The 22,267-nt window shown below is 40.6% G+C and overlaps 3 protein-coding genes and 1 long non-coding RNA gene across 4 annotated transcripts; all 4 read right to left on the reverse strand.

Moving 5' to 3' along the window:
* Window positions 1-888: 888 nt before the first annotated feature.
* si:dkey-88l16.3 (low-density lipoprotein receptor-related protein 1B) lies at window positions 889-12,424 on the reverse strand. The gene is made up of 30 exons (XM_055040638.1): window positions 12,341-12,424; window positions 12,074-12,193; window positions 11,421-11,558; window positions 11,108-11,332; window positions 10,748-10,996; window positions 10,345-10,515; window positions 10,002-10,268; window positions 9,716-9,931; window positions 9,433-9,581; window positions 9,151-9,253; window positions 8,497-8,652; window positions 8,196-8,411; window positions 7,884-8,113; window positions 7,687-7,816; window positions 6,663-6,856; window positions 6,353-6,539; window positions 5,806-6,015; window positions 5,548-5,731; window positions 5,273-5,474; window positions 4,987-5,151; window positions 4,668-4,901; window positions 4,346-4,573; window positions 3,704-3,838; window positions 3,407-3,608; window positions 3,197-3,322; window positions 2,896-3,003; window positions 2,016-2,252; window positions 1,411-1,711; window positions 1,105-1,189; window positions 889-975 (listed from the first exon to the last, which is right to left on the reverse strand). Exons 1-30 carry the CDS (start codon window positions 12,369-12,371, stop codon window positions 928-930), a joined length of 5,247 nt encoding a protein of 1,748 aa, XP_054896613.1. The 5' UTR covers window positions 12,372-12,424; the 3' UTR covers window positions 889-927.
* On the reverse strand, window positions 12,398-16,393 carry LOC129366273 (sortilin-related receptor-like). Its single transcript, XM_055040021.1, has 11 exons — window positions 16,161-16,393; window positions 15,832-15,999; window positions 15,493-15,741; window positions 15,188-15,403; window positions 14,467-14,715; window positions 14,170-14,391; window positions 13,776-14,024; window positions 13,468-13,662; window positions 12,932-13,198; window positions 12,646-12,860; window positions 12,398-12,511 (listed from the first exon to the last, which is right to left on the reverse strand). Exons 1-10 carry the CDS (start codon window positions 16,219-16,221, stop codon window positions 12,652-12,654), a joined length of 2,085 nt encoding a protein of 694 aa, XP_054895996.1. The 5' UTR covers window positions 16,222-16,393; the 3' UTR covers window positions 12,398-12,511; window positions 12,646-12,651.
* On the reverse strand, window positions 16,299-18,304 carry LOC129366668 (LDL receptor repeat-containing protein egg-1-like). The gene is made up of 6 exons (XM_055040639.1): window positions 18,025-18,304; window positions 17,370-17,588; window positions 17,128-17,271; window positions 16,783-17,031; window positions 16,481-16,699; window positions 16,299-16,363 (listed from the first exon to the last, which is right to left on the reverse strand). The coding sequence occupies exons 1-6, from the start codon at window positions 18,140-18,142 to the stop codon at window positions 16,299-16,301; spliced, it is 1,014 nt and encodes a 337-aa protein (XP_054896614.1). The 5' UTR covers window positions 18,143-18,304.
* Window positions 18,305-18,432: 128 nt separating this feature from the next.
* Window positions 18,433-19,124, reverse strand: LOC129366274 (uncharacterized). The gene is made up of 3 exons (XR_008606599.1): window positions 19,040-19,124; window positions 18,788-18,907; window positions 18,433-18,644 (listed from the first exon to the last, which is right to left on the reverse strand). It is a non-coding gene; the product is annotated as an uncharacterized LOC129366274 (long non-coding RNA).
* Between the last annotated feature and the right edge of the window lie 3,143 nt (window positions 19,125-22,267).

Genomic DNA, 22,267 nt, shown 5'->3' on the forward strand with positions numbered 1-22,267 from the left:
TTGTTGAACAATGCACAGTGACACCATCTGCAGCAAGATGATGCTGCAGGTCTTTGGAGGTGGTCTGTGGGTTGTCCTTCACAGTTCTCACCATTCTCTGCCTCCCTGATATTTTTCTTGGCCTGCCACTTCTGGGTTTAACATAGTAAAGAAATGGGTTTTCCATTTCTTTACTATGTTCCTCACAGTGGAAACTGACAGTTTAAATCTCTGAGATAACTTTTTGTGTCCTTCCCCTAAACAACTGTGTTGAACAATCTTTGTTTTTAGATCATTTGAGAGTTGTTTTGATGTGCCCATGATGACACTCTTCATAGGAGATCCAGACTGGAGAACAACTTGCAATCGGCCACCTTAAATACCTTTTCTTCTGATTGGATACACCTGGCTATGAAGTTCAAAGCTTAATGAGGTTGCCAAACCAATTTTGTGTTTCAGTAAGTCAGTGAAAAGTAGTTAGGAGTATTCAAATCAATTAAATAAGGGTATCCAAATTTTTGCACCTGTCAAATTTTGTTTATATGCATATTGCCCATTTTCTATTAGTACAATAAACCTCATTTCAGTACTGAAATATAACTACATCAGTTATTAGATATATCAAACTGAGATAGCTGTTGCAAACACCCAAATATTTAGAAATAAAAATAAGATTAATGGGGGTGCCCAAACTTTTTCATATGACTGTAGTAGGGTTGAATAGAAAACTTCAGTTCGAGTATATTCGTTTTGAAAATCTTTGTGCAAAATCATTTAATTAGTTTGAGCAGTTAAAACTTCTTTGCGCTAAAACCCATTTCTCAAAATCCACAGTTAGAGTATGTAAGGGCAGTTGTGATTTAGAGAAAAAGATCCATAAATACAAAAATAATTTTGGTTCATCTTTTTATTGCATACAGTAAAAGTTTAGGTCATTTCATCTGCAGTTCATTTGATGGGCAGCAGGTTCTTTACATCTATAGGGGATTCCAGTTCCTGCAAAAGAAAGATTTGGGCCATTAGGATACTTATAACAAGCTGCAAATAAAAAAAAAAAAAAAAAAAAAAAAAAAAAAAAGTACAAGAAAGTGTACGCTATACTCTTAAAGATATATTGGTTTTTACCTCAGAATCTTGTTCATCTGGAATAACCATGTTTGTCAATAGTTTCTCTTTATGTGCAGATCTACTTCTCATGTATTCCCACCTTCTGTTGAAACAAGTCAGTTTACTTTCAATTTGGAAGGCTACATTTACTTTAAAGTGTTTCACACTCAGAATGTTAACTGTGTGCAAGAGAATTTGTAATGGCAAACAGCAAAGTCAAGATGTCACAAAATATGGTTGGTGACAAGCTGCTGGAGATTAAATGTCATCTGGTTTTACTAAAAAAAAGCAAAGTTCTTGCCAAAGAAATGACACTCAGGCTACCTTTTAGTGAAGATGAGTGCACCCACTACTACTCCAGAGAGCAGACAAATGGACACCACGATGATTGCTGGGTGACTTTGTCTTTGTTGATTCTGGCAGAATTCTCCTGTGTAACCTTGTAGACAGTGGCAGCGAGTGACTTTGCCCTCTGTGATGCAGTTGCCGTGGCCATTGCAGCGCTGGAGATCGCATGATGCCAAGACTTCATCAGGCACAATGGGGTTTTTCTGCGTGTCAGGATGGTGAAGGGAAGACTGTGGGGATTGGTCAACTATTGTCCCAAATGTGGCAGATCCTGGGCCTAAAGACATTTATAGTGTTTAAAGTTAACTAAGATCAATAGCAACTAGTAGGTAATTGGCCATGAATTTGTAGTTGCAAAGCATCTTGTCCCCTTCTCCCATTTAAAATCATTGCAGCATAATATTTGATTACTTTTTAAGACTGTTAAATATTCCTGAAATATAACTAAACTCACAACAGAATTAAAGTAGCCTCTTTGTAAATTAGTCCAACACAAAAATGTATTTTACCATCATAATATTGATGTTACTAGCAAACTAATGAAACGAATGTTTTATTCCTTGTAGTAAATGTAAACTCACAGTCCTGTTCATCCGACTGGTCTGGACAATCTTCACGCCCGTCACAGAACCTTTTGCTCCCGACACACTTGCTGCCGTCTAAACAGGATTTCTCTCCAGAAGGGCAGGAAGGAAGTGGGACACAGGAAGTGTCATTGGCACTGTAAAAGCCCCTCGCACACTTACAAGTCCGACCTCCTGGATAGGGCAGGCAGAGGTGGATACAGCCACCGTTGCCTTTTGAACAATGGTTACTTCCTAAATGAAATGGATAAACAGAATTGCAGCTTTTCAGTAGCAGAAATTGCAAGTATTTACAGCATGATGCCTTGAAAACAATATCTGATTATATGCACCAATTTGAAAAACTACAGAAAAGCAGATACTTAATTAGGGTACCAGAGTATTAGAAAAACTGACTTGTTGCACCAAATTCATGTTTATTACATTATGTCGCCATTAGCTTTTAATATCAGTCTCTAAGATTCATTTGAAATGCACAAAACAGTTCTAAAAGCTGATTGATGCATTACTGGCATCAATGGTGTGAATGTATAAATATAATTGACCACCACACATTACATTAAATCAATAAGTTATGAGTTTGATGGCACATTTGCATAGAAAGAACTAAAGAAATATTGTATTCAACATTTTTCCTGTCATTATCAAATGAATGATCTTTAGGATAACTTGTTTCCAAGCATTGTGGAAACCCCACCTCCCCCAAAAATGAGCGATTTATTAAATCACAAGGTGAATGGAGTTTGATGTAATCCTTGTGGAAATTTATTTTTCTAATCTAAAGCATTTGCATGGCAGTTTAGATCTCCATTTTGGTAAGTCAAAAGATTCAATTAAGGATTTTCTGATGGTAAACTACAAGCTGTGTTCTACTTACCAGACTGGGTTTCATTGTTGTAGGACCTGATTTCGGAAACCTTTGTATTTGTTTGGAACCACAACTGCTTCGGTTGGAATCCATCACTGAACCATAATTTGCTGACATCTGCAAAGGATAAAAGCAGCATTTAAAATTTCTGAAAGAATTTCAGTACAAACGTTTTTTGGGGGAAAATAAAATTTGTGATGCCATCTGCTGGATGAGGTGGAGAGAAACTGGTCAACTCCAAGGATCAAACTTGCTCCAATGAGAAACTGTGTCTCAATCAACAGTAACAGAAGTTATGTTTCATTCTTACCTTTGACTTGAGTGACCCAAAAGAAAAAATTCTCAATAAGTGTGAAGGACACAAGCAGATTGGGACCGGTTTTGTACTCCTTATATGCCGATCCATCCACTCCAATAGAGCTTATTATTCCTTCACCTGAGGAAAAATAAATAAATAAAAAGCACTTAGATGATGCAGGAACAAAGCCAATGGAAGCATTGAAAAGGTCAAACTTCTCACCAGCATCAGCCCAATAGATTCTGGTTCCATCATTAGTGAAAACCAAGGAGATAGGAATGCTTAACCGCTTCCACAGCACTACTTTATTACGGCCATCCATCCATGCACAGTGGAGCTCCGTCTGGCTCCTTGAACCCATTATTACTAAGGCAAAATAGCAGAGCCTACCCGAGATAGGATGGAGGGCGATTGATTCAACTCCCTGAACAAAGAATTTAAATCTCAATTAAAATCTTGGCTTGCCCTGAATGAAAATCTTAAGTTGTCTTTGTACAGCCAAAGGCCATGAAAATTTACAATGAGAGGTCCTTGCAGCAGAGAGGTCGTGTGGTTTTCGAGATGCGACGTCACATGTATGTCTGGCCTCTTCATGCTGCTCCAGTACAAACTGGAGGTCACCCAGTCCACTGCCAGAGCAGTTACTGAATCATCCTTTTAGAATGGAAGACAAAACAAAAGTTCCATGTAAACAAATCAAACTACATCTTTAAAGACATTCAACTTTTATAAAATTGTGTCAAGTCATTTAGTCTGGTATACTGTCAGGACATGAGTCTGGGGGAACAAAACAAGCTCCTCTTCCTCCTTCCAGTGATCCTACTGCCAGCTGCAGAAATTCATTGTGTTCAGAAATCAATTAGAGTCCAAATTAATGTCTATGTGCAGTTACGCTTGTGTACATATGGCTCACATGTTCTCCTGTAGCATTCATAAATCTAGATTGCCAGTTTACTGCAGCTATGCTAATGGTAGAAAAATAACCTAATGTTACAGGGCAACTGTTTATCCACCATCTGTGGACACGCTTACTAGCCTGCATAGTCATGGCCGGCTACACTGTGGGGTGAAGTGCTGTAGCTCAGAATTTTGACATATGTAAAAAAACAAAAAAAACATTGACATGTATTACTGCAGCTTTAACCGTCATGGTATTCATACCTGTAGCTTTACGATATGTCCAGCAAGCACAAGCTCTGGTTTTGATATGGAGTTTGAGAGTTTTAGCACATCCACAGATCCATGTTCTAAATAAGCAACAAACACAAAGAGCTTTGAGAAAGAAATGTCCAGACTCATAGCCTCAGGTACTCCTGGGAGATTGAAGTCTCTGCCATTTGGCATTTTCTTCAGTGCGATTCCGAAACGGCGCATAGAGCTCAAGTAAATCTAAAACAAAAAATTATATTTACTAAACTTTACAAAAAAAATTTACATATATATATATATATAGGCAAAACGTCAGTGTTTGTGGAATTTTTACCTGAGATATTTTGTTGCGGGACAAAAGCAGGATGAAAGATGACTCTCTGGGAAGAAAGCAGGTCATTCTGTCCTGAGAAAGAAGAAAACCCTTTGGACATCGACAAACTGCAGCATTTACTGCCAGAGCTCCAGCTCTAGATTTTTCTGGTGCTGGAGCCAAAAGACAGAGATTGGAGCATCGCAGATGGTCACAAGGGCTTGATACAGCTGGTTGGGAGAGGGCATGCATCAGCTAAAGACACAGAATGGTTACATTACTTACAGAACTCCCAAAATAACTTTTCCCATGTACAAATGTAATGAATAGAAACACCAACTTTTAATCCAAATGGCTGCCCAGGTCTCTTCAGAAGAACTGTTTGATTCTTGCCAGTTTTCTTGTCAGCTGAATGAACAGTTCTTCTCTTGGTGTCGGACCAGAACATGCGGTCGCTGAAAATCGCCACAGAAAAAGGGCTTGGGGTTTCCGTCAACTGGAGGATCTAGTAAAAGAAAGCCAACAAGACACCCTAAATACCAGAAAGTGTTGTGGAACACTTATTTGATCCATAAAAGCTCTTCAACCGAATAGACTAGACATTTCTTTAACTGGTTTTCACCCACCTTTATATCATCTCCATCCAGTGAGGCTGAGCCTATGCAGTGCAGCTTCTCATCAGCCCAGTAGACCCTGTCTTCCAGGAAGTCATATGCCAGACTGACTGGCCAGCTCAAGTCCCGGCTCACCAGTACTTTCCTCTGTGATCCATCCATCCCAGACCGCTCGATCTGAGGGATGCTGCCAATCTCAGACCACAACATCAATCTGAGAAGAGCAAGGACACAAAAATATTTATTCTACAAATTTTAAACCAGACGAATGAATAAATAAGTCATACCCCTTGTCTGGTATCAGGACCAGTGAGCTTGTCTGCTCCAGGTTTTCTCCAAGAACTACAGTATAGTCCTGAGATTTCATGATTGAACTGCTTAGCTTTATAGCCAGAATATGTCCAACCAGTCTGTCCACCCAGTACAGGTTTTTACCAACCCAGTCCACTGCGATTGAATCAGACTTCATGCCTTTATTTAAAAAAACAAAAAGTTAATTTGTGAAACGTTGAAATGATTGTGGGAATACAGGAAAACAGATTTACCTTTGGTCAGCGTCCCTTTAGTTTTAGTTTTCATGTCAGCCCAGCGGATGCTCTGGTGGTCAGGGCTCACCCAGTAGACTCTCTGCTCAGCCCAGTGAAAATCCAGAGCAAAGACGGGCCGGTCAGCAGATGAGAGAAGCTGCAATGTACCGCTATGGACTCCAAGTATTAGCATTTCGGACTGCACCGAAGCCAAAAGCAGAGGCTCATCTACAAATTTAAAATACAGTTTTAAGTAAACAGTAAAATAACTTAAGTTTTACTACTTTCCCAGTAGAAACATTTTTACATGCACAAAGCTGTTTAAATAGCAACCAACTGCAATTGTCTTGTGAAATTTGTACTTTGAAAAATGGCTGTTTTTGGTTGATGTTTTAATCAAACTGATTGAACTACTGCAAACATAAATGTTTGGATTTAGGTGCATAAAGAATACAATTTTGTAATTCTGACTTGACGCTAGAAGCCATGGATGTATTCAAACAAGTTTAGTTAATTGTGCTGCACTAAACCACAAATTTAATGCAGAAATTTGATTTAACGGCACCTTTTGTCTTGCAGCTTTGGTCATCTGGCTCAAGATAGAAACCCGGGTGGCAGAGGCAGCTGTAGGATCCCCGAGTGTTCTGGCAAAGGTGCTTGCATGAAGTAGCTGGTGTTGCAGTGCACTCATCAATGTCCATACAGGACTTGGAGCTAGACTGCAGCCTGAAACCAGCACCGCAGTAACACCTCTAATGTAGGGAAAATAAAACAACCCAATCGGAGCATTAGTCCTGCTGTGCCAGTTTAAAAAGATCCAAATGCAGTTAAAGCTGTTCTGGACTGAAATTCAACACCAGCAGTTCTGCACTAACCGGTCCATTAGGGGTGCTGACACATCTGTGGTCGCAGGCGGGAGCTGAAGGACTTGAGCAGTTGCGTTGAGCACATCCCACACCTTCATCTGAGCCATCAATACAGTTGGTGATGCCATCACACACCAGCCTGGGTTCCAGACATTCTTTGCTGCCACATTGGTAAAGGTGGTAGGGGCATTTCCTCTGGATACCTGTGAAGTAGTTTTACAGATTTTTTTGCACACCAAAGGCAGTTATGCATCACTGTCATAATGGAAAGAGAAGCAACAATTTTCAAATGGCTTCTGTAAAAAAAACTTTGCAGAGTGATGAGTCTTAAATGTTTTGATAAATGACTTTCACCTTGCATAATATTTGAAGGAGTTTTTTAAAAAAAAACTTAAATTTAGATTATGCATGCACGTTAGGAAGTTAAAATTCATGGATAGTCCAACAACTGAACAGGTATTTTATTTGGGAGATGAGGAAAAAGCCTTAGTATAAAAACTATGGTAGGAGAACTTTCATGCAAAGCTGCATCTGAATGAACCACACTGTTTCTTGAACAACGTTCTTTTCACAGGTAGAATTCCCAACAGCCTATGGCTAAACATCTAAAGCATGAATCTCATGAACCGTCAATCACAGAGATGGAAGGTTTGTGATTCAGTTGTTAAAACTGAAAGTAAATTCTCTGTCATCCATGAGATTAGACATCCAAACTTCAAGAGGCATAGTGATCAGAACAGCTTATTGCACGAGGTGAAATTTGAAACGTCCTACAAGACTAGATTTTGCAGCTGTAGGAATTAGATATATCTTCTTTGCATAACAGTGTTCCCAATTAAATTCAAGACCTCAACCAAAATGCTTGTGCAAACAATGAACTGAAGCATTGTTGTAGAATGTCTTGTCTTGTTCTTTGTTAAAGAACAGACAAGACTTTGCTGCTAAAGGTGGCTCTACTGAATCATAAGGCATTTCCATTTTATGTTCACTTTTGTTTCATAAATGCAGAACCTGTGTTTGTCAAGTTACTCACACTTATCCTCATCCTCTCCATTGTCACAGTCTTCTTTTCCATCACACCTCCAGGATTGAGGAACACAGAAACCGCTCTGTCTGCACTGAAATTGGTACTTCCTGCACTTTGTTGGAGGGTTGTTGCAGTTCTGAATAGAGAATTATTAGACAATGTTCACTCTCTCCACAATAAGGAATAAAGAACAATGTTCTCACATTCTCGTCGGAGCCATCTTTACAGTCCTTTTCTCCATCACAAAGCCACTCTTTCTGCAGACATTCATGGCTGTGTGGGCATCGGAGCTGTGCCGGGCAGTGAGGGGCTCTTGGACAGCCCGCCTCATCCGAGTGGTCGTGGCAGTCAGGATAACCATCACATCTAAACGCCTCAGAAATGCACTGCCCGCTCTCACATCGATGCTGATCTGGAGCACAGGCTCCCAAACCTGCAACAAGATGAACTCAAATAATGGATTCTGGAAAACATGTGTATTAAGTGTCTAAAGACTACAGTTAAAATTCACCCACCACATTTATCTTCATCTGACCCATCGGTGCAGTCTTTTTCTCCATCACAAAGAAAGGTCTTTGGAACGCAGCGAGTTTTGTCGTCACAAAGGTGATGGCAGCCTTCAATTGGTTTTGAGCAGTCTATTTCATCTGAATGGTCCTGACAGTCCTTCTGCCCATCACACACCTGCTCTTGTTGGATGCATTTTCTCCCATGAGAACACTGGAACTGTCCTGATGGGGGAATATACATTTTCAACATCCATGTTTGTCCTCTTTCATACCCACTCACCATTTTCTTCCAATGCGTCACACAAACCTGGCTTGCATTGCTTCTCACATCCCTCTTCATCAGACCCATCCTGGCAGTCACGCTCTCCATCACAGACATGGCTGTACATGATGCACTCCAGGCCGTTTTTACACAGTTTGAAACCTGTGCGGCACTTTAGAGGCCCAGGTCTTGTTCTTGGTGCTTTAAAAAGAGAGAAGTTACATTAGATGAACTGATTGCAATTCTGCAAATTTACTTTTGGGAGAAAAATGGTGGACCTCACAAATGCAAAGTTTAACATTTGCTAATGTGGTGCTTAGTAATGCGGAAAGAAAAAAAAATGTTAGAATGTTGCAATTGGTGAGGATAATGTAAAAAAACAAAAACAGTTTTTGATGAGGCAGGTTTAAGTCAGTAGGCATTTCAATTTAGGTACAATACTCTGCGTCTTATTAGCATTCCTACTCAAATTATGCAAAACCCAACATGATTTTGCTTCAATTTTGTCTTAAATGTAAAGGTGTAATTGTAGACCCTAGGCTTATTTAACCAGAATGCCAGAAAAAGCCATTACTGTCCAAAGGCAGTGAATAAACTCAAGTTTGTTTTTGACACTCACTGCTGGGAAGCGTGTTCATATTTTATTTTCCAGTTTATGAACAGTTTACCATTTACATGTTCTAGTATTTTTCCCCTTACATGCAGATGTAAGTTCTGATTGGCACTGCTTCTCATCTGAACCATCTGGACAATTGGTACGGCCATCACACACTTGAGTCTTCGGGATACACTTCCTCTGGTCCTTGCACAGGAAGTCCGCTAATGTTCAGACAAGAAATAGTCAATAAAATGAGTAATCTTTATGAAAACAATCCAAAAATTTCTACATTCCAAAAGCTGGTTTCATAACTCATTTATGTCATCAGGATATTTTAAACAATATTTGCAGATGTGGACTTGCCTGGGTTTTCATTGTGCTACGCATTCCATTTCATCAAAGCCATCTGGGCAATCCCTTTGTCCATCGCACAATTGATGTTGAGAGATGCACCGTGATGAGTCTGGGCACAGAACTGAAGGAGTGATGCAAGCTGATGTCGAGGCAACAGGAAAATCAGTTGGAGCAGAATCTGAAATAGAAAGTCCAAAAATTAAACAGTGGGATTTGCATGCCAAGCAAGCCTTACTCTTGCAGCAAATTTTACTTTTAACCTACTAATTGATATTGCCATGAACGATCAGTTGTGTTAAACTGAAAACATACTACAGTTCAGTTCATCCGTTCCATCCAAGCAGTCTGGCTCTCCATCACAGAGGAACTTCTTCGGGATGCACCGCTTGCCATCAGCACAACGGTGTTCACAGCTCTTTGTTCGCTGCCAGCAATCCACCTCGTCAGAGTGGTCCCGACACTGTGGCTTGCCATCACAAACCTCATTCTCAGGGATGCACATCTTCCCGTGGGCACACTGAAACTCTCCTGAAGTAGTGCACAAACATGACCAACTGGAAACAAATTTCAGTTTCACAAACAAGTTAATATAACCAACCTTCATCACATGTTTCTTGGCATCCCTCTTCATCAGACCCATCCAAGCAGTCGATTTCGCCATCACAAACATGATTAAATAAAACACAATCTTGGCCGTCTTTGCATGGCTTTGAGCCCCTGCGGCACTTTAATACATTGGACTCAAGCGGTGGAGCAGTTACACTCCGACAGTCAGCCTCATCCGAGCCATCATAGCAGTGAGTGAGCCCATCACAAACCAGACTGCTCGACACACAGCTCCTACGGTCCTTGCAGAGAAAGTCGGCTACAAAGATACATTTTGCATACATCAAAAAGTGTTTAGACAAAAAAATAGAATTAAAAAAAAGCTGTAAACTCACTTTTGTCAGCACACTTTTTCACACAATTCTCATCAGATCCATCAGGGCAGTTTCTGATCCCATCGCATAACTGAGACGGGTTGATGCATACATTTGAATCAGGACACAGAACTGAAGGGAAACTACAGAACTGTTTGTTGGGGGATGAGGATTCAATCATTTCTTCTTCATCTAAAAAATGTGGATCAGAGAAAACATGTCAAAAGCTTAGCAGTTGTGGTTGAAAGTTTTAGAATATGCATCTACTTTTAAAGGTTGTTTCCTGCAATCTTGAAAGAAATCTACCCCATGCCTATTTATCCAAACAGTTAAAAATTCTGCAATAAATAAGTTTCAGTAAAGTTTGCACTTTTATCTACCAATGAACACTGGCAATGTCTACATATTGGGTATGCAGACTCACCACAGCCTTCCTCGTCCGATCCGTCCCTGCAGTCCCTTTCCCCATCACAGACATGGCTGAAGAGGACACAATCTGTCCCATCGCGACACATTCTGGACCCCATGCGACATTTCAGGGCGGTTTTCTGAGATGGTCGAGACTCTACTGACCGACAATTAAACTCGTCTGAGCCATCGTTGCACTGGAAGCGACCATCACAGACCTGGCTTTTTGGGACACAGCTTCGACGATCTTTGCAACGGAAATCAGCTTGAAGGAGAAAATATTTTTCTAAATTTACAGTTTAATATGATTATAATTCCAATAAATTAAGCTTTGAGGGGTAAATGAAAACAGTAAAATTATCTTTTAACCACTCACAGCCTGGACATCTTCTCACACATTTTTCATCAAACCCATCAGGACAGTCTTTCATTCGATCACAGATCTGTGTGGCCTTCAAGCAAATGGAGGTGTCTGGACACAGAACTGAAGGGCTGGTGCATGGTGGAGTGGTGATAGGCTGACTAAAATGTTTCACTGGTTTGGGAGATTCGTTCATGTAGTCATTATCCACAGAACTTTGGGCACCAGCCTCTGTAGCATCTTAAAGTGACAAGCAGTTAAGACATGTAAAGTTATTACCTTGAATCTCATCCTTTAGAGTGTAAAATTAGCCTTTAGATAAACTCACCACATCCCTCTTCATCAGACCCATCCTGGCAGTCACGCTCTCCATCACAGACATGGCTGTACATGATGCACTGCAGGCCGTTTTTACACAGTTTGAAACCTGTGCGGCACTTTAGAGGCCCAGGTCTTGTTCTTGGTGCTTTAAAAAGAGAAGTTACATTAGATGAACTGATTGCAATTCTGCAAATTTATTTTTGGGAGAAAAATGGTGGACCTCACAAATGCAAAGTTTAACATTTGCTAATGTGGTGCTTAGTAATGCGGAAAGAAAAAAAAATGTTAGAATGTTGTAATTGGTGAGGATAATGTAAAAAAACAAAAACAGTTTTTGATGAGGCACCTTTAAGTCAGTAGGCATTTCAATTTAGGTACAATACTCTGCATCTTATTAGCATTCCTATTCAAATTATGCAAAACCCAATTTTTATGGCTGCAACATGATTTTGCTTCAATTTATTCTTAATTAAATGTAAAGGTGTAATTGTAGACCCTAGACTTATTTAACCAGAATGCCAGAAAAAGCCATTACTGTCCAAAGGCAGTGAATAAACTCAAGTTTGTTTTTGACACTCACTGCTGGGAAGCATGTTCATATTTTATTTTCCAGTTTATGAACAGTTTACCATTTACATGTTCTAGTATTTTTCCCCTTACATGCAGATGTAAGTTCTGATTGGCACTGCTTCTCATCTGAACCATCTGGACAATTGGTACGGCCATCACACACTTGAGTCTTTGGGATACACTTCCTCTGGTCCTTGCACAGGAAGTCCGCTAATGTTCAGACAAGAAATGGTCAATAAAATGAGTAATCTTTATGAAAAAAAAAAATCCAAAAATTTCTACATTCCAAAAGCTGGTTGCAAAACTCATTTATGCCATCAGGATATGTTTAAACAATATTTGCAGATGTGGACTTGCCTGGGTTTTCACATTGTGCTATGCATTCCATTTCATCAAAGCCATCTGGGCAATCCCTTTGTCCATCGCACAATTGATGTTGAGAGATGCACCGTGATGAGTCTGGGCACAGAACTGAAGGAGTGATGCAAGCTGATGTCGAGGCAACAGGAAAATCAGTTGGAGCAGAATCTGAAATAGAAAGTCCAAAAATTAAACAGTGGGATTTGCATGCCAAGCAAGCCTTACTCTTGCAGCAAATTTTACTTTTAACCTACTAATTGATATTGCCATGAACGATCAGTTGTGTTAAACTGAAAACATACTACAGTTCAGTTCATCCGTTCCATCCAAGCAGTCTGGCTCTCCATCACAGAGGAACTTCTTCGGGATGCACCGCTTGCCATCAGCACAACGGTGTTCACAACTCTTGTTCGCTGCCAGCAATCCACCTCGTCAGAGTGGTCCCGACACTGTGGCTTGCCATCACAAACCTCATTCTCAGGGATGCACATCTTCCCGTGGGCACACTGAAACTCTCCTGAAAGTAGTGCACAAACATGACCAACTGGAAACAAATTTCAGTTTCACAAACAAGTTAATATAACCAACCTTCATCACATGTTTCTTGGCATCCTTCTTCATCAGACCCATCCAAGCAGTCGATTTCGCCATCACAAACATGATTAAATAAAACACAATCTTGGCCGTCTTTGCATGGCTTTGAGCCCCTGCGGCACTTTAATACATTGGACTCAAGCGGCGGCGCAGTTACACTCCGACAGTCAGCCTCATCAGAGCCATCGTTGCACTGAGAACGCCCATCACACACTTTGGTTTTAGGGATGCATCTTTGACGGTCATTGCAACGGAAGTCAGCTGTGGTGAGAAAAAAAAAGCTTTATGTAGAAGACCACATATATCAAGCTGAAATGTCAGATCCCTTCACATCACTCTTTATACTTTTTATCTGGTACAAATAAAAGGTGTTGGCAAGTGCACCACCATCACATTGAACATGGAGATTTCTCCAGCTGGAAAGGGCTTCCCATTGCAATTTTAGGTCAAGCATCATGAACTATCAAGATCAATTTTTTTGTGCATCTCTTACAGATAACCTGAAGTTCATTATGGCCAGCTCTACTTACTGTCAGAGGGACATTGATCAATACATTTCTCATCAAAGCCATCAGGACAGTCTCTTGTTCCATCACACATCAGTGTTGGTTTGATGCATATAGAAGAACCTGGACACAGAACTGATGGACTGGTGCAGGGAGGATTAGTTGGAATCAGAGCTACTTCTTCAGTGGGTGTGGGAGACTGATTCAAGCTCCCATTGTCTAGAGAAAATAGAAAAAATGCTTTCTGTAAAGTCTTAAAAGGATTGAAGTTGGAATCTTTACCCAAAATTATGAGGAAACAGGAAAGTAAAAGACAACTAGTTGATAAATACCACATTCTTCTTCATCTGATCCATCCTGACAGTCTGGTTCCCCATCACAAATGTGACTTGGGTAGACACACGACATCCCATCTCGACACAGTTTGGACCCAAACCAGCACTTCAGGATTTTAGTAGGAGATGCAGGCTGCACTACACTCTGACAGCCAACCTCATCTGAACCATCGTTACAATGCGAGCGACCGTCACACAATTTGGTCTTTGGGATGCAGTGGCGGTGGTCTCTACAGAGAAAATCCACTACAAAAGAAAAATGATAAGTTAGTATTCAGTTACTGATTTTACATTTTAAATGTACCAAGTTATCTTAGTCAATTGTTAAATAGCAAATATGCATGTGCTTAAAGATTTTCATTTAAGAAGTGCATCTTCAAACTCCACTTACTTTCAGGACAACTTTCTATGCACTCCTCATCAGAACCATCAGGACAGTCCTCTTTTCCATCACACACTTGTGTGTGTTTGATGCATATAGACGAACCTGGACACAGAACTGAAGGACTGGTGCATGGAGGCTTAGTGGGAGGCAGTGCTACCGTTTTAGTCAGCTCAGGAGATTTACTTGAGAACTCATTCCCCATAGAATTGCCAGGAGCATGCTCTGAATCTTCAAGGTGAAAATAAGATACATATTAAAAGAATTAAAACATTTGTGATCCAATTAAAACTTCTAGATACATACCACAGGCTTCTTCATCTGATCCATCCTGACAGTCCGTTTCTCCATCACAGATGTGACTCAGCAGAACACACGCCATCCTGTCATTACAAAGTCTGGAGCCGAAGCGACATTTCAACACTTCTTTTGGAGCTGCTTGAACCACTGCACTCCGACAGTTCACCTCATCCGAGCCATCAGTGCACTGAGAACGCCCGTCACAAACTTGGCTCTTTGGGATGCAGCGCCGACGGTCTTTGCAAGGAAAGTCAGCTGCAAAACATAAATGGCATTAGCTTGATCACCCTTCACCAACCAGATCATAAAATCTCTGCATCGCCTGATTTTCAGATAATTGAATAAACTATTTTGTAAGTGAGGGATTGTTCTCCAACCTAACCTTGCTTCAACTTTCTCCACAACCATTTCTCTGAATTGTCTACATTCCTGTATCTTCATGGAGGCAATTTGTTCTCAATGAACCGCTGACCTTGAACTAGCTATACGTTTACGGATTGAATTACACACAGGTGTAATTTAAGAGGCCATTTAACTTTTTGACTCCTGAGCAGTTTGTTTTACACAATGTCACTTATCAAAGTAAAGGAGGCTGAACACTGCTCATGGTGACAAGTTGTGGAAAAAAAAAATCTGACTCCATTTCCTTCACAATCAAGTTTCTGGTTGTCACACAACAAAAAGTGAAAGCATAAAAAAATGTTATGTATACAAAAGAAATACTTACCATCAGAGGTACATCTCTTGATACATCTTTCATCAGACCCATCAGGGCAGTCCCTCTTTCCATCACACATCTGTGTGTGTTTGATGCATATTGTTGAACCTGGACACAGAACTGAAGGACTGGTGCATGGAGACATGGTGGGAGGCTGAGTTACTTCTTTAGTGAGTGTCGGAGATGTAAGTGGCTCATTTTCAACAGCACCACTCTGTGCACCATCTAGATTTAAAAAAAGAAAAGAAAAAAAAGACAAAAATATCAAGTCTGAATCTCACATTTGAATGCAGAAGTAGTTTCTGGATAAATACCACATCCGGCTTCATCTGATCCATCGTGACAGTCTCTCTCTCCATCACAAATATGGCTGAGAAGGACACATCTCAGACCATCCTGACAGAGTTTGGAACCAAAGTGGCATTTTAGGATTTTATTTGGAGCTGCAGGAGGCACTTCACTTGGACAGTTGAGCTCATCTGAACCATCGTTACACTGAGAGCGACCATCACACACTCGGCTCAGTGGAACGCAACTTCGACGGTCTTTGCAGTGGAAATCAGCTATTGAGGACAAGAAGAAATTTGCATGAGTTTCAATACACTTTTGATATAAAATATCTTTTGTCACAATATGTATTTTGGAGCTCTTACACTCAGAAGAGCACCGTTTGACACATTTCTCATCAGATCCATCAGGACAGTCTCTCCGCCCGTCACACATCTGTGTTGGTTTGATGCATATAGAAGAACCTGGACACAGAACTGAAGGACTGGTGCATGGAGGTGTTGTGGGAGCGATTGTTGTAATTCCTGGAGAGTCTAGAAATGATACAGAACAAATAAATGTTGCAATTTAAACTTGCATTTATTTCACATTTTTTGATGAAATCAGTTCTCGTTTGTTCTGAAAAGACTTCAAACATGACAAATACCAGGTGGATTAAAGTTTTAGGTTTTCAGTGTTTAGGATAAATATTTACCACAACCATCTTCATCTGATCCATCCCGACAGTCCCTCTCACCATCACAGACGTGGCTCATGAGAACACATGACAGGCCATCTCTGCAACGTTTGGACCCAAAGCGACATTTTAACTCATTATGAGGTACACCTTGAGCTACGTTTGGACAGTCCACTTCATCTGAGCCATCAGGGCAGTGACGGCGGCCGTCGCAGACTGCACTATTCGGCACACAGCTCCGATGATTCTTGCAGAGAAAATCACCTACAAAACATACATTTAGTGTGCAGTGTAAAATGTAATCAAAAGGCGGCACTGGCAAAATATGTGGGGCTTACTTCTTAAAAGGCATCTCTCCACACAGTTCTGTTCATCAAAGCCATCTGGACAGTCTTTAATGCCATCACAAAACTGACTCTCGGAAATGCAAATGTATGCCTTAAAGAAAGGGCAAAGGACAGAGGGGCTGAGGCAGGGTGGCAGAGTGAGGGGAGGAGGTTTGGTAACAGGAAGCTTTTTGTTTGGCTTCGTAGAACTTATGGGTTCTTGAGTTGCACCTAAAAACAAAGCAGAAACAATTTAAGCATTTTAAGTTGTTACTCGTTTTAAAACAAAAACCCCTTAAATTTGCTCAACTTACTGCATCCCAGTTCATCAGATCCATCCTTACAGTCTGCCTCTCCATCACAGACATGACTATACAGAACACACTCTGTGCCATCTTGACACATCACTGAGCCGCTGCGACACTTCAAGACATTTGTCCGTGATAAAGGCGCTGCAACTGTTGGACAGTCAACTTCATCGGAGCCATCGTGGCAATGTGCACGGCCATCACACAGAAGGATTCTAGGAATACAGTTTCTTCTATCCATGCACATAAAATCTTCTGAAATTTGAACAAAATGTTTGGTTACTTTGTGAAGACATAGTCCTCTGATGAAAACCTGAGTTGGCTATTAAAATGTATCACATGTCACATTACCTGGAGGACAAGCGCTGACACAGAGCTCCTCATCGTCTCCATCAGGGCAGTCCCTTTTGCCATTGCAGAGCAGATTTTGTGGAAGGCAGATGGACGACTGATGGCACGGCCAAGATGGCATATTGCAGACTTGGGTATCAGGCACTAAGGAAAAAATAAATAATTTTGACAATGTTTCTTATAAGTGAGCTCAAGTTAGAATTTTATTCAAGCAAAAGCTCAGGAACAGAACGGTGTCTGACCTGTTTGAACATCCCCGAGTACAGTGACGATGCGCAACACTGGACCTTGCACAGAAACTGACTGAATTTTGCTCCCGTCCCGCCGATCCCATAAAGTTATCACTTTGTTGGAGATTGACAAAAGAAAAGGCTCAAAAGCAGCCACTACTGAGCCAGAGATGTTCCACCTTCTTCCTGCTTGGTGGCTTTTCTCCTTCAGCAAACTCAATGTTGTCAGACCTGGAAAAGATAACCACACACAAAACCTTAACAGATCACACCTACAAAAAGTTTCTATACCTTGAGACAAATTCAGTGGTTGGGCCTCCAATGGTCCAATAAAAATCTAGTTTTAATTACAAAAGCTAAAAACAGCTCAACTAATTTGTGGCCTACATTCAAACATTGCATTTAATTCTCCAAGTCACGCAACAACTTCTTTATACACAGAAATGGCTGGGTTATACAATTCTACCTTTAAAAGACAAATCTTCAAATGCTGGCAATATAAATTTTTCATGAACAAGTCACTGCAGTGATTAAAAGTACATTTACTTTTCATCTTGCTTCATAATCCAAGCAGAATCTGAAGAGAGAACTTTGTCCTTTGAATCTAAAACTTGCTAAATATTGCAACATTTAAGAAAATCAGGACATTTAAGAAATTTGTCCCAACCTCCTCTTTTAGAGTTCCAGAGGAGACTGCCGGCTCCGATGTCAAAGGCGACGTTCCCTCCCACTCCTCCTGCTGCCATATGCAGCAGCTCCTCAGCCTTTCCTCCCATCATCCCCATGCCAAAGATCCTACCCTCCTCCAACCAGAACAATCCACCTCTCAGCCAGTCGAGGTAAATGCTGCTGATCTCCTTTGTGGTGTGGTACAGCTGCTGTGGGTAATTACTACTGACTGCAGTGGTGCCAATGATGTTCAGGTCACATGATACCCAGAATAGGTTGCCACTCCTCTGGTCCACAGACAGCAGACAAACTAAAAGTGAAATGCAATTTGTTTCAGTTAACTGGCATGACGGCAATAATCATTTTTTATGCTACAATTTGGCTTCTTGCAAATAAGACCTGGTAAAGGTGTGGAAATGAATTCAGTCTTGTCCAGAGTTAGCTTGGTGCATTGAACATGGCCAGTTTGGTTGGCCCAGTACAACCATTCTCTGTACCAGTTGACATCAAAAGACAGGATTCCTTCTTCTGAAGAAAACAGTTCTGTTTCAGATGACTCTCTGCCTTTAAACTCCAACAAGCTGATTGTTGTTGCAGTGCCATATAAAAACTGAGGATCTGTAAAATAAAGTACAGAAATTCTTCTGAAAATGCAGCCCCTAATGAGTGACAGCACAAGCTTTAAAAAGAAAAGATTTCAATTATGCGCAAAATTTAATTCACTTTGTACATTTTACAAACTAAAATTATTATAAACTTACATTTACATGTCCCATCAGGCAGCAGTACTTTAAAATATGGACAAGCACAGGTGAATCCAGCTGGATTGTTTTTAGTCAGTTGACAGAGGAGACAACGAGTCTTAGCACAAGGAGAAGAACCTAAATGTTTTCAAGACAGTTGGAGGAAGAAAAAAAAAACATTTTGGTGTATTACAAAACAATTATATAAGTTGGCATTTTCCCTCATCAGTATGAACATGTAGAAAGACCCATTTTAAATCCACAAATTACCTTTTGGTTGTTGGAGCTCATGGAAGACCGACAGCAGAGGCAAGTCAGTTTTTCTGATGAACTTATTTGGCTTTGACTGGTCTTGGGGAGCCTGCCAAAGTCCCTTTTGATCAACCCAGAAGAACATTCCTTCAAAGACAGCGAGGCTCAAAGCTGGTCTCTTGTTAAAGAGTCCTGTGAAAGAGTATCGGCCGGTCCCATCTGCCTTCACTGTCTCTACGGACTGAAAGAGACAAATATTTAGGTTGTCAGATGCTGTATTGTTTGCACATTTTTTTGGTCTTAGAAACATTCAAAATGTTGATATTTAGGTCCAAGTCTAGGAAATCATGAGAAAATAAGGCAGAGAAAGTGTGGTAGTTTAGGCCACTGCTCACAAGCATTTCAAGGGTCTACTGAACTATGAAGGTTTTAAACAACCTTTGTTTGTTTTTTTTTTAATAAGTAATCACTTTGGACCCAATTGCTTTCTCAAAGTGTTCTTAAATTGGAAATGCAACAAAATCCAATAAAATACCCAGAAAAGTATTGACTACAAAATATCAAAACACCTAGCAATAGCTGGACAGTTGTCTGAGAACAACTTAATATTGAATTAAAACGAGCATTGTTAATAAAGCAAGACACTTAAAATGAAACTGTATAGATAGTAAAGCAGTGTTATTGCTTCCGACTTGTGCTACATCACATTTACCTAAAGATTGGTTCAGTAGGAAATCTGAGTGAAAAGTACCATTCAAATAGCCAGTTTAGGGTTTTTGGATGGGCTTTTGCAGTTTAGCTGAATTTCCAAAGCAACCTCAAAAGGGGACAAATCCTAAACATGCCTCAAATGATGGCCATCCTATACTGTTGCTTTCCAGAACTTACCTTCTTTGAGTCACTGATCCAGTAGAGTCTTCTAGCAGCTACATCAGCTGTGAGGCTGTGGGCAAACTGGGCAGTAAGAACCACGAGAGTGCTTCTCTCTGATCCATCCATCCAGGACCTCTCTAAAGTCACTCTGTCACCCAGACCTTTGTTGATCCAGAACATAAACCTAACAAGGGTATAGAAAAAAGGTTTAATATTCTAATAATTGATAATGAGCATTTAAACAGGTAGTTGTACTCACCTCTCAATGGGTAGAAGCACCAATTCTGATGGACTGACATATTTGCTCAGCAGAGCTGTAAAGCTTTTATCGACACTTGACTGCATGTAGATTGACTCAGTCTTCTTATTGGTCCAGAACAGGTATCCATTTAGCCAATCACAGGCTAGACCTTTGATTCCAGGTGGTCCTGTTTTTTGTTTTGCAAACACACATTTCTTTTTACTTGGCAGCTTCATCAGGAATCCAATAATGACCATGGTGGCAACACTCAAAACTTAAAATAAGCATGCACCTACCAGTAAATGTTGTCCAGGTGTTCCGGCCATCAGTTTTGTAAATGTTGCCGCTACCATCGGCCCAGTAGTACCACCCCCTAGTAATGTCGTATGTTGATGCCACTGGGTCTGACACTGGGGTCTTAATGGCGGTGAACTGTTTGGATTTTACATTCAGAAGTCCTATACTGTTCCTCTCCATCATCAGCAGTTGGGTAGCATTGCCTGATGGAGTCAAAAACAGTTGTACAAAGAGTGTGTGCTTTGGTAGAATACTTTAGTGCTTTTTTGGGGGGTTCAAATTTATTTAACAAAAGTATTTAAGTCCAACATATTTTGTCCAAATGTCTACTTTGACCAAAATAAATACACATTTAGAGAAACATTGAGTTTGGAAATAAACAAAAAACTTTACCTAAAGCTTGACAGGTACCATCTCCATTGAGTTTAAACCCCTCTCTGCAGTGGCAGTAGTAAGATCCAATGGTGTTTGTGCAGTAATGTGCACATTGAGGAACAGATGAAGCACACTCATCCAAGTCTAACAATAAAAATGGGTTTGAGATTCAAATGCAAAAAGGTTGAAGTTGGTTGTGACCAAGAGCATTATGGCTAAACCAACCAGTGACAGACATTTTAATTCAACATATTCAAAAAGGAAGGATCATTCATTCAGGGTACGATGACCCACTCACCTTCACAAACAGCACCATTAGCGGAGAGCTTATGTCCAACAGGACAAATGCACCAAACTCCCCAGGTTTCATCTGTGCATTTATGGCTGCAGCCGCCATTGTACAAAGAGCAGGTACGACCTAAAGCGAATGCAACGCAACAGTGGTTACAAAGTAAAGAGTCTTGTTTACAGAACTTGAGTTCATGTAGTCAGGCTTACCGCAGGTTATGGGCTCGTCACTGCCATCAGAACAGTGAACCTCTCCGTCACACCTTAGCTCAGCTGACAGACACTTTCCCTCAGGACACCTAAGGCCATTCTCACTACATTTACCTGGAAAAAAAAAAACATGAGAAAAACCCTGTTGGCACAACCCAACCAAGAAAAACTCCTGAAAATTTCTATCATTCCAAGTCAGAAAACACACTTAAAAAGTTTACTTTCCAACTACCCCAGAAAATCCTGATATCACCACAAAGGCACAAAATAAGAACTAATGGAAGATTTGATTGGCAATTACCAATTATGGTACTTTCTCCACCCAAAGTTTTGGTTCCCTTAGTGGAATTACAATATTTCTAATATTCATTTCCAGTCTGAAAAAAGTTCTCAAACATAGCCAATGAAAACCATTTGGCACATATTTTTTCCAGAGAGCAAGTTTTCTTAAGAAAACTCATTTAAGTTAATCTTGCAACCATCCATCAAGCCACACAAACCATTTCAGCCCTTTGTGTCTCTCACCACAGTCTTCTTCATCAGAGTTGTCCATGCAGTCATTTTGTCCATTGCAGTGCAGTTCTTTGGGGATACAGATGTAGTTTCCACACATCCACTCAGATTCCAGACAGCCTTCTGTGGCTGGACAGTCCTCCTCATCAGAACCAGTGGGACACTGCCTCTGTCCATCACAGCGAGCTGACATGTCTACACAGCCAACAGAGTCCATGCATGGAAACTGACCAGCTGGACAATCCAAGTCTGTGGAGGCTGATTGCAACAAGAAAAAGTTAAAGCAGATGTCATGTAAAATCTGACAGTTCTTTGACAACCTTGTTTTGAAAGTTTGACATACCATTACAGTCCATTTCATCAGATCCATCCAGACAGTCTCCTTCTCCATCACATCTCCACACAGCAGTAATACAGGTTCCATCATCACACTGCCACTGATCCTCAGA

The sequence above is a fragment of the Poeciliopsis prolifica genome, unplaced genomic scaffold, assembly GCF_027474105.1.
Source record: "Poeciliopsis prolifica strain line A6 unplaced genomic scaffold, Auburn_PproV2 SCAFFOLD015, whole genome shotgun sequence".
In the NCBI taxonomy this organism is placed as follows: Eukaryota; Metazoa; Chordata; class Actinopteri; order Cyprinodontiformes; family Poeciliidae; genus Poeciliopsis; species Poeciliopsis prolifica.